The following is an 11,606-nucleotide window of genomic DNA, read 5'->3' as shown; positions in this document are numbered from 1 at the left end:
TGTGGCTAGAGTCAACATGCTTTAATAACAAAGATACAAGGACATTTGATGTAAGCGACCGGTATTGCACATAGCTCAGGCACAAAACAAGTGTCAGTTGCTTGAAGCGTCAACTTTCTTCTGTGAACAATACACAGGTTCTACATATAAAGCTCTATTCCCGCGGAGCAAAAAGTAATGCATTAACATATTTCTCCACTTAACAATGACAGTGAACTCACATTAAAGCTTTGGCTGAAGGTTTAAGGTTCCTTTTTGAACGACTCAGGACTGCTGAAATTTTAGATCCCATCAAACAAACGAACATCTTTCAAAAATCTCACTTTCCCAAAAAATTAATTTTTTTTTTAAACACAAGGAAATTTAGGGACACCACAGGACGACGACACAGAACCATCTACCCAGATGATCAGCTTACACACGTATGATAAATAAATAAATATATATATATAACCCTTTTATAAATAATCCCTTTCATGTCACCATTTTGCTTCAAACGGTAACTACAGTGCAAACAGTGTCAAAAAAAAAAATATACTGCATTGATATCATAAGGTGTCAAAAAACAAACTCACTAACACAAAAGATGCTTAAGTGCTTTTACTTCAACATTAGGCAGGTGCATGCGGGTGTGAGGCCATTACACATCTGGCCTGTGAATGACATGGCGAAGAGAGTGCAATCCCATGACGCAGCAGCCCCTGATAAGGGCAGCAATGTTGTACACTGGAGAGCTTCCATCCACACCATGCCTCGAGTAGAGCCATGCCACTGTGGGCAGCACGGGGGCTGCTACTGCCACCAGATCGACCAGGAAACTGTTGCTCCAGTACTGCTTGCCGACCACTTGCAGTCCCGGTGACGGGCATCGTTCCACATCGTCGACACTAAAGTCCAACTCCTCCATAAACCGTGGGTTCTGCGCAAGCTCCGAGCAGCACATGCTAGAATCAGTGGTGCAGGGGTTCTCTGGGTTAACAGGGCTGGGTATGCTGGGTGGGTGTAGTGCAGAGTCAGGGAGCTCAGGATGGATGGAGGTGGGCAGGCTGGAGAGGCTCAGAAGACTGTTGGAGGCTGATGGACCTACATCTACAGCCCCGTGAAATGTCAGCAGCTGGAAAAGCAGAGTCTGCAGATCTGTAGACATGGGCACTGCGTCTGTCTGGATTCCTTGGTCTTCTGTGCTCTGCTGAGAGGGTGTGTCTGAAGAAATGGTCACAGTGGTGGAAACTGTATTTGGTAGATCTGGTGTGGGTTTGTTAATCAACTGATCATCTTCCAACAGCGCAGACACCCCAGGTCCAGACTCTGCATCAGCTCTCATCTTCTCAATAGAGTCCTGACTGAAATCCACTGCCGTGGACATGAAGACCTGCTCCAAAATGTCCGCTCTGTTGGCCATCTCATCGTTTACCAGTAGCCCACTGTCCGCCAACGCCTCTGCGCCATGGTCTCCCAGCTCCAGCCCCCCCTCCTCCCCCCCTCTCATCCTCTTCCCGCCACCTTCAGGACTGTCACAGATGAAGTCCAAGGTGTTTTCTTCTTGTAGGTTGGTACCATTCTGAGCAAGCTCCATGCTATGCAGCAGGGACTCCAACTTCCTGTTTTGAATATTGATATCAATGAAGTACTTCTGTATACCCTTGTCCTTTTCCATCAGGCTGCTCTTCATGGTCTCCACCACCTGACGTAGCTGTTTGATCTCCTTGCGAGCCTCTTTGAGGGACAGCTGAGCCTCCACCCGATGACACTCCTCTTCAATCCAGTCTTCCCTCATTCTGCCGAGCTGGGCCTTGAGATCCCCAATCTCTGTCTCTCTAAGAATATAAATTATGTGGTCAATTATTGCAATTTCAACTTTTTTGGCAGAGATTATTGCCTTCATTTTTAACACAAGCAGTGTTAATATCCTCAGATTGAATCTTAACCATTTAAGGGAAATGAAGATTCATAAAACATACAGTTATTCATATACCAGTGACGTCATCTCGCCAACAGTGCAACTTTATTTCAAGCTCCAACTACCACTGTGATGTTTTTCTTAATCTTGTGTATTAGTAGAATTTTCCTGTAGGTTAACACTACAGATGATGTAACGGACTGAGCATAGCCGAGTGTCTCACTACCACAGCAAAATTCCCCTTATAACGACACCATCATCCTGCCTTAAAACTGTAAATGCTATACACGTAGATATCACAGGAACTACACAAGATTAACAAATGTTAACTAACCTGTCATGGACTCTGTTGTCAGACTCCAAAAGTTTGATCTTCAGGTGTCTGATGGCCACTTCCTTCTGTTGCAGGGGCGTAAGGTACTGCTCGGGGTTTGGGGGTTTGATGCCATGGTTGTCTCCACAGGAATGGTAGCTGCTCAGGTTGGCTCTTCTGGAGGGCAGACATATATGTCATTGCCCTGACAGAGCTACCATATCCATCAGTCCTCAAGTAGACATTTTAAGAGCAACAGCAGAAAACAAACTGATGATTTCAGAGTAAAAATCGCTCCCAGCAGAAGGTAATCAGTCTGGCTGAGAGAGTGCCGTTTGGGCAGATACTCTGAAGCCCGGGATTACTGTCTGACACAGGATTTCTGGTATATAGAGGGTAAGAGCCCCAGAATGCTGGTGTGTCTAAATACAAGTCGAGTTAGCAAGGAAGGAAATCAGAAAAACAATCACTAATTACATCAGTCTTCAAATGTCCTCTGCAGTGAGAACACTGGTAAATGTATAAGCTCCTCTCCTCCAGTATCATAGCATCCTAGTAACCTTAGATACTTGAGGTTTTGATGCAAGTGCTGTGCATCTATGCCAGAAATAGAAACAGCCCCAAGTAGCAAAGGAAGAGATGTCACATGATTCTTAGCCAGGCAGAGAACAGCTGACAGCAGGATGTTCCGGAGCGACAGGAGAGGATGGGTTGTACACATTTATGCAGGCTTTAAACACGAGATGAACAGGATACGTTCTGTTCATAAATAAGGTCATTTATTCGGATCACATTTCAGGTTACACTGTATGCCGGCCTGAGCAGGTATACAGAAACAAGGCCTGTGAAGCAAACTAGTAATTGGAAGCCTGGCGCACCATGTGAGAATTTCATGGTGGTCTACACCTCTGAGCTTTAGGCTCTATATTCTGAAATATTTATGACCCACTTCTCCCTTAACCAAAGTGCATTCACACTAATCCAGTTACGAGTTGGCTGCACCAAGCATAGTCGCTGTCTGAGAGCCTTAAAAAGATATTTGCTTTATTCAGTCATTAAGCCAAAGAGCCAAATCATGACTGATATAATCCCAGCCAGCTGCAGAAGAGGAAATGATAAAACAGCCCGAGCTTAATCCAGGCAGCCACCCACTCTCTCATCGAGTCACAATCCAAAATCTCTTCATCTCTAAAAATCTAATTTCTCCCTCAGGAAGCGAAAAGTAATATTTGTGATGAAGCCAAGTGAAGTAACGTGGAAGGGGTAGATGTTTTTCACCGGCTGGAAACGGTGTGTGGTACCTGGAGGTGGGGCTGGAGGTGCAGCTGCTGCTGTTGGTTGAGGAGGCAGCTCTGGGAGGAGTCCTGAAGGGAGCGTAAAGCTCCGAATCGCGGTTGGCTGTTGAAATCCCGGCTGGCTTGAACACGGGGAGCGCTCTGATGTGGGGCCCACGACTTAAAAGAGCACAAAAACAAAAATGTATACAAATAAGTTCAAAATCAGGAGTTTTGGGCTCAGTTAAACAGATGTACAATGACAAATTGACTGTATTTCTCCACAAACACAATTTAAGATATAATCTAACATATATACACATGCTGTGCAAGAAGCATACAAATTGGAAAAATGAATGTCAAACATTGTACCTTCTTGAAGGAGCCTTCTTTCCAGCTGAATTAGAAGGGAGGCTCTGCCTGGTCTTTAGGCTGCCTGTGCTGCTGGAGGAGCTGAAGTCTGCTTCACTACCTGCAGGGAAAAACAGGGAAGAGATCACATGATCAGAGACTGGAGACAATTTTGAATCAAAGATTTCATTCAAAGGAAATACTTGGGGGTATGACTTGAGTGGGGATTAGTGTGATTTGACTTTGACACATGCACAACTGTAACTCCAGATTTAAAAATGCGGCAGCTCGAAGTTTCACTGGTTTTGCCTCAGGAAATGAAAGAAAACATTTGTTGTTTTTAAGCTCAGTTTTCTCTCAGGGGTTGCCATTGTGAAAATGTTTGCCTCCCTTAAACCCTCAAACTTCCACATTAAGTTAAGCAGGAACACAAACAAAGGATTTGACATTGTTACGAAAAACCACAGGTCATTTGCTCTATTTACGTCTATTTTAGACTCCTGTGAGTTTAAGGGAAGGGCAAACACATTAATCACTTCATTCTATTACAAATGCAATTTACTGAGCTTTAACTTTGAGCCTTTGTGTCACCCACAATCAGCTCAAACGTTACAACACACACTGTTCATAAAAGAGTTAGGGGTTGTTTAAACTGAGGGAAAAACACTTTGTTTAAAAGTTTAAATTAAAGTCATACCCGAGTAGCATCTCTTGCCATCAAACAAAACCATAGTATCGTGATGACTGTGACAAATAAAACAGTTTGAAACTAAGTGATCCTCCACCACTGAGTGAAATCAACTGAGAGCCAGTGCACACTCAATCAGTGTGATAGCCTCCTGCTAATCAGCCTAATTGGCTAAGCTCCCAAACCTTTTTCCTCAGCCAATCAGCTCTCTGCCTCATTTCTGACTCAAGATCAAACAGTTTTCCCCTCATGCCCCCAGATTGAGACAGATTAACAGAGAGGAAATTTAATTTTGGCGTAAAGGACCGAGTGCACTGTTTCTGATGTCTGATGTTAACAGAGCACAGATGTACAGAAGGCAATTCACACAGTTATTCTCCTTTTAGGCAGGCAGCTGCTTCCCACTCACTGTTTGTTCAGGACAACATGCCTGGGAATCTGTTCTCTGCTGACATTTGACAAATACACTGATATTGTACTTTGATCTTTGGGGAACCACTGGCACGTAGAAGCATATGTCTGCAGGGGGTGTACTGCATATATATGTACTGTTGGTTATTTTTTTGTTTTGGTGAAACATGGAGTGTCATTATGACATGCCTTTAATAAAATATATACGTGACAAAAGATACACAAAGGATCCTTATATTGGAGACCCAATCTGTTTTGTGTTTGTTTAATCTTTACACATATAATTCTTGTTTACCTGTAGCTTTCATGGCCGACCTTAGCCCCCTCTTGTGCCTGGCCGTGCTCCGTGGCTCCCCGCTCCACTCTGCCATCACCCTGACTCGCTTCACTTTGGTCTTGCGCTCGGGGAGAGGTGGCGACCCGTGGGCACTCTTCTCAGAGTCTGGTGGGGTTTTGGAGGGGGACACAGACTGACTAGTGGGGCAGCCAGTGTCATCTATTGTGGGAAGGTACACAGACAGCAACAGCCACAAGCAGGCAAGTGCAAAGCAGGCAGTGAACACAAAGCAGTCAATCAAGTGGTGCCTGTGTTTTGCTTTACACTGTGTTTATAGACACACATACACACAAACACATACACAGTGTACATGAATGATGTCATACAGAATGATTGCATTTATTACTACCTTAAATCACAACGATAAAAGTTTAAGAATAGTGTTCAGTAGCCAGATAAACACTTGAGTCTGTATCAGGCAGTGCCATTTTGTTACACTAGTCAACAAGGTGAATATCAGTATATTCCATACCCAATACATCAGTGTATTTGTTAAGGTCAATATCCGTGAGCATAGATGCATTTTCCATTTGTGCATAATCCCACATGCTTTGCTAAAAATAACAGGTGAATGCTTTCGTCTTTAATCGCAAAAAGGATTTGTTTAACCCATCATCGAAATGGTGCCTGTGCTTGAACGTCTTACCAGAGCAGAAGCTGTTGGTGCTGATGGTTCTCTTGGAGTCTGAGCTCATGTCACACTCTTTGCCCTCCTCCTCTGAAAATGGTGAGTCAGACTGAGGCGATCCTTTGTCCTTTGGTCGGAAGGGATGGAGGACCAAGCGTGGGATGCGACTACGGGGGCCTCCCTTCTCTTGTGACTTCTTTTCCTGCTCAGAGATATAGACATAGTGACAGCCGCTAAGGGGTGGAGGGGGCTGTCTTTCAACTTGAAGGTTGTGGGTTCAATTCCCAACTCTGCGCTGCGCATCGCTGTGCTGTATGAATGTGTGAGTGAATAGAGGTGAATGGCAAAACTGTGGTGTAAAGTAGCTTTGAGTCGTCATCCAGACTAGAAATACAGTCTATACGCTATACAGGCCATTTACCATATGTCAGGCATGTTTTCTGACTGTAAGCAGAGAGACGCTTAACTATACTTTTCTTAGCCAAACATGAATTTAACATTCATAAATCGGTATAGGTAGCGATGATTAGACCCACCTCATACTCTTGGAATGGTCCCATTGTGCTTCATGTAGTGTTTTCCCCCTGAGGAATGGAAAAGAGGTGAAAAGTCAGGAGTGTTTTATCTGTGGATTGTGTATGTGACAGCATTTTGATGTGGCCTTTAAACTCTTGAACAAAAAGTATATAGTGCAGATGGTACACACCCAAAGGGGAGTTAAGAACCTTATTAAACAAATTCTGTGTCATGGCTAAAAGAAATGAAAATGACCAAGTTTTTTTTTTTTTTTTTTTTATAAAAATCAGCATTGTCAGTTGATCCTTCATCCTCACGGGAGACATGATTAAGACTCCACAACAACATATCAAGGAGATGCTGTGATATAGTGATGAAGTGAAAATGTTATTCCACTGGTGGCACTAGAGGAAAACTTCTGAGATCATTAAAATTCATCTTGAACGTCCAAGTTTCATGACAATATGACGTGCTAAGATGAATGTCATGAATGTCTATGCAAACTTCCATAACAACACAATCCTTTAGTTGTTGAGACTTTTCAATCTGGGCCAATTGCAGATATCCAGGATGAAAAGATTGAAAATGAAATTAAGTCAGAATTTGATCATTAAAAGAAGAAGACAGATCATTAAAACTCTTTTCAAACTCTGGATTTTCATTTACAGTTAATACTGATGAAGACGGTCAGATATGAAGCACAGTAATATCGAAATAAAATCTCCTTAAATAAAACTAAACACTAGATAAAACTGGGCAACCACCTGCCAAAAGCTACAAATCAGCAAAACATCGAACAACTTTTAATTCTACTTTCACTTTTACACGAGAAAGAAACATTCTCACATTTTTTCATTCCTCTCATGCTTGAATAGACTTCAGTGACTTGGCTTGGACCCATGTTGATTGTCTCTCAGCTTCATAGCCTAAGTGGGTCAATTGCATAAGTGCAAACCTGTTTTTCTTTCTTCTTCTTTTTTTTTTTTTAGCAACACGAATGACGTAATTGACCCCATGGCCTGTGCACTGCTGTCAAAATGATGAGTCTGAGCCTGTGGCTTCATCCAGATGGTACTTTTTTTAAAACCTGGATGAATCCTAGCCCTGATCACCTTGTTTTTCTTTCCCAATCCTCTGTCGCAGGCAGTATGACACCCCCAATTTGTGACATAATGTATGTCACGTCCCTGTTTGAGCAGGTTTCTGCAAAAGTCTCTTCCCTCAAACCACCAAGGACCAAAGCAGTTGATACGATTGCAGAAATAGAACCGGGAGTCGCGGGAATCAAAACGCCACCTCCTTTCATCAGGCTCAAAATTGTGTCTGAGCTCTAGTTGGTCTGCGCCACCTCACCTTACAGTTTCACTTTTCTTTTGAACCTCCTGCGTTCCCACAGACATCCACAGCATCATCGTACTGTAGCAGTGCACTGCTGCCTGGCACACTGGCATGAAAGAGTACAGCCTCGGCTGAGTGTGTGCCAGGCAACATGATGTGTGGGTGTTCAGCTGCACCGTGTTTCTCTCAGACTGAACGAACATTCTGTCCCCGAGCCTGAATGTGTGGCCTTCAGGTATGAGATAGAGAACTTCCAGCTTACATTTGAACTGTTCCCAATTATTTTTCTTTTGCTAGGAATCAAGCCACTAAAGGCATAAAACTCTGACGATGGATGTGCAACAGTATCGTGCTGAGAAAGGGATGAGAGCTGATCGAAATGAATGGAAGAAAAATATTTAACAACACCAATAATTAAGAAAGAAAAGTGAAAAAGTGAATTAATGCAACTTAGAGGTCGACCCAAATGTATCTTTTGTGAAATAAATGAAGTTTTATTGCACTAAGCAGCATTTAATCAGGCCTCTGAAAACAAAATGAGTGAATATTCTGAATAATTGGCCCGACCAGTCAATGGGCTGTCCTCTATAATGCAGCTACAAGCAGCCATGTGACAGGCACATGACATCAAAACCTGAAACACTAAGAGTCACAGAACAATTGTTTCAAACTACATTTTAGAATCAACTCATGCTCTGAGCTTGTGACCTGGGAACCTGAATAAAGACGTCAATACAGCTTGTACATGCTGTAGCTCTGGTTGTTAATCCCACTTTATCATCTGAACAGTGGACACTGGTGTTTTGTTTTCTCTTGAACTAGTCGTGCATCACAGCATCATGTTTGTTTCTCCCCCACTTGACTTCAGACGATGTTGATTGGCCTGCTACTTGGCAACAGATGAAGTACAATCCAAGCTGCAAACACAGCTCTTCTCCTGAAAGCACAAATGAAGAGCTAAGCTGCCTGTGAACCACAGTCCACTCTGTCAAACATCCAAACATGAGCCTGGAGGGAGAAGGCAGATTCAGATAGTAGGAGCTCGGGGAGAAGAAGCCTTGCCATTTGGATGCTGAGAGAACATGTACATGACTGGTAAACAGCTCTTTTCCCCTTCACTTGCAGCTTCTCCCACATACAGATGGTCTTATTTTAATACCGCATGGATTATCTTAATCCAGCCCTCAGTTTGTTTTAATGTTTGATTTCATGTGATGACGATATGATGAAGGGAACCACAGACTGAAGATGTGGCATTACACAAACACCATGTTCCTTCTTTTTTATTATTACTTTATAGAATTGTTTTTGTTCCTCAAGACAAAAACAATATCACTCTTTTCTGAGCTGCAAAATCAGTGACGTAACTGGCTCTCAGCTCACTGACCCTGGAACAAGCTATGTCTTCATTGCATGATGTCATTAATCTCGTCCACTTCCAGGAATCATGGAGCATAAGCATAAGAAACTTAAAACGGTGCTACTTCCATCAAAAGGTGGTTATATCACTCAAGATCATCTCTGAATGGAAGAAAGCATGAATTAATTAGTGGATGATTGAATGAATGAATGAATGAATATTTTAATGAATTGTAATAATTTATATATTTATTATGACAATCCCCATTGGAATCACTCTTTTTTTTACTGTGACACCTCATGGTTTCACACAGTAAATGTACTCTATGTTGCCGTTAATTCTCATACTAATCCGAATACATTTATTTTAAATGCAAACTTTGCTATCAACTAGTGAAATACTAACGTCACACATTTCATTTTCTTGAGATTTTCACATTTCTTGACAATGACGGCACCTCTTCACATGAACACCAAACATTTTATTTTGTATTCATTTTATTTTATGCGATTGTTGCTGCTGTTGTATCCATCCAGCAGTAGCAGGTGGCAGCAGGGATTTTGTTATTGTTTTATCTGGCGCCCCCACAACACAGGGTGTAACCATTGGGGATGTAAACACCACACTTTGAACTTGACGTGCACCACCAACCAAAACACATAAGAATGACATGTTCCTCCTGTTGGATTATATATTTCAAAACAACATTTAAAAATGTTTAACTTGTAGACAGCTCCTTTTCAGACACCTGCTCACATCATGTGAACACATCAGATGATGCTTTAAGCAAATTCCTACTTTTGCGTAAAATACACCAGAAGCTCTTACCTGGATGTGTGATGGTGCTTCCTCTCAGATGGATGAAGGGTGTTTACGGGTGAAGCACAAAAGGTTGCTCGGCTGTTGATGATGATGATGCTGCTGCTCTTGCTGAGCTCCCGCTGCTGCTGCTGCGCCGCCTGTGCCAGCCTCCGCTATCTGCTCTGTTATTGCCGGAGGGAAGCTGAGGACACACACGGCTCAACAAGAAGCGCGTGCACGCGCAAAAATGACGACCATCCCGAGTGGGTTACATAACGCGCGAGGCATTACTTAACCACAGACCCTCAAACCCTCCATCGTGTAGAACATGACAAGACTGCAACACAGAGCACGACATGGCTGGACGTGCGTGACATACGCTTGGTGTATTATTCATGCATTTGTTGTTCAACATCAAACCACATTTTAAATTGTGGAATACTTGTCATATGTTCTGCACACACAGACACAAGAAGGGCTTTGTGCACGAATCAGTCTTTTTCTTTTTCAGTGTGAGAGCAGGTTGACTCTCCATGGTGCTGAAATCTGGGATTTTGATATAGCTGCTGTGCAGACCTGATGTAGGCCTAATATACATGTACGTTCAATTGTTGTTTCTCACATTCTCACAGTGACGTTTACAAGAGCCTACATGAATAAACAACAACACCAACACGGTGTCTGCCCAATCAACCGACCTGCTGACTGGATACAGGAGCAGAAAGCACATAGTCAACCCTGTTTGCTGCTGCGTGTGCAAATGCTCATCATTTACAAGTGCGTCAAAACTGGATTCTGAGGAGGCAAGGCACACTGGGTGGTACTGAATCATTTGTTAGCATGTGACCCATGAGCAGCTGGCAGCTGGCCTCTTATCACTAACGCCCTCTGCTGGAGTAGAGCGTGTGCCACAGCAAGCCCCCATCCCATGTCCCAGTCAGTGTATGGTCATGTATTGTATTTTTAATAACAATAATATTTTTACTTGAGGTTGCTGAGTTTGTCACATCTCACTACCTCTCAGTGACTAATGAGCTATTAGAAATCCGATTTCTGCGTTTGGACTTGGGAGCTCTGCAGGTCATACTCCACAGATTCAGTCATAAAACCAGATTTTCCCAGGTGACACGAATGCATCATTTGTCCTCGTTTCGTCTAATAATGCTCATCATGTTGTAATATATGGGACTGACCACTAGAGGTCACTGGTGTCTTTTAAACCGGGTTTGCTACAGGTGTCCGCCTCCAAGTGCTTGGGGTTTTGGAGTGTTCACACCTCCTGGCTGCTTTTAAACGCGAGACCTCAGCCCTCGGCTCCCTGATCCACAATGTTCCCTTTAATTTGAACGGGTTTATTTCAATCTCTTCTTCAGACATGAATTCAAGTGTCATCGACTCAACAGGCAGTCAGCTTCTGACATTCAACCTGTCATGAAGTTATTTCCATCTTTCATATCATATGAGCCACAAAAAAGTGATGATGTCTTGTGATGTTTCTTCAAACATGATGTCACACCTTTGTGATGACCCTGAGTGCGCGGTCTATCTGTGCGCAAAATCTAATCTAATCTTATTTAATGTGTCCTTGAAAGATGTCAGGCTGTCAAACACGTTGTGATAAGGAGCACTACAATTCTGACGCATAAAAACCTTATTTGGTCAGTGTCGTAACCGTGTCAGTGGAGGAAA

At 42.9% G+C, this 11,606-nt stretch overlaps 1 protein-coding gene across 3 annotated transcripts; it reads right to left on the bottom strand.

Annotated features, from left to right (window-relative positions):
* On the bottom strand, positions 1-10,659 carry sybu (syntabulin (syntaxin-interacting)). Of its 3 annotated transcripts, none has more exons than XM_058648782.1 (8): positions 9,945-10,659; positions 6,439-6,486; positions 5,921-6,104; positions 5,233-5,379; positions 3,860-3,959; positions 3,515-3,667; positions 2,235-2,390; positions 1-1,817 (listed from the first exon to the last, which is right to left on the bottom strand). In XM_058648782.1, the coding sequence occupies exons 2-8, from the start codon at positions 6,460-6,462 to the stop codon at positions 641-643; spliced, it is 1,941 nt and encodes a 646-aa protein (XP_058504765.1). In that variant the 5' UTR covers positions 6,463-6,486; positions 9,945-10,659; the 3' UTR covers positions 1-640. The 3 variants fall into 3 exon arrangements, with proteins under 3 accessions (XP_058504765.1, XP_058504764.1, XP_058504766.1); XM_058648781.1 differs by having other exon boundaries at positions 5,233-5,433; positions 9,945-10,657; XM_058648783.1 differs by lacking the exons at positions 5,233-5,379; positions 5,921-6,104; positions 6,439-6,486; positions 9,945-10,659 and adding an exon at positions 4,536-4,639.
* Positions 10,660-11,606: the final 947 nt, after the last annotated feature.

Source organism: Solea solea, chromosome 13 (assembly GCF_958295425.1).
Source record: "Solea solea chromosome 13, fSolSol10.1, whole genome shotgun sequence".
Taxonomy (NCBI): Eukaryota; Metazoa; Chordata; class Actinopteri; order Pleuronectiformes; family Soleidae; genus Solea; species Solea solea.
Note: the sequence above shows the minus strand (reverse complement) of the source record. Positions and strands in the feature narration are given on the sequence as shown.

Excerpts from the sequence above, each read along its gene's own strand:
- sybu (XM_058648781.1), bottom strand. The coding sequence starts at position 6,462 with ATGGGACCATTCCAAGAGTATGAG. Across the intron at positions 5,434-5,920 it reads CACCAACAGCTTCTGCTCTG|ATGACACTGGCTGCCCCACT; the intron begins GTAAGACGTTCA and ends TTCCCACAATAG. Across the intron at positions 3,960-5,232 it reads GTCGGCCATGAAAGCTACAG|GTAGTGAAGCAGACTTCAGC; the intron begins GTAAACAAGAAT and ends TTTTCCCTGCAG.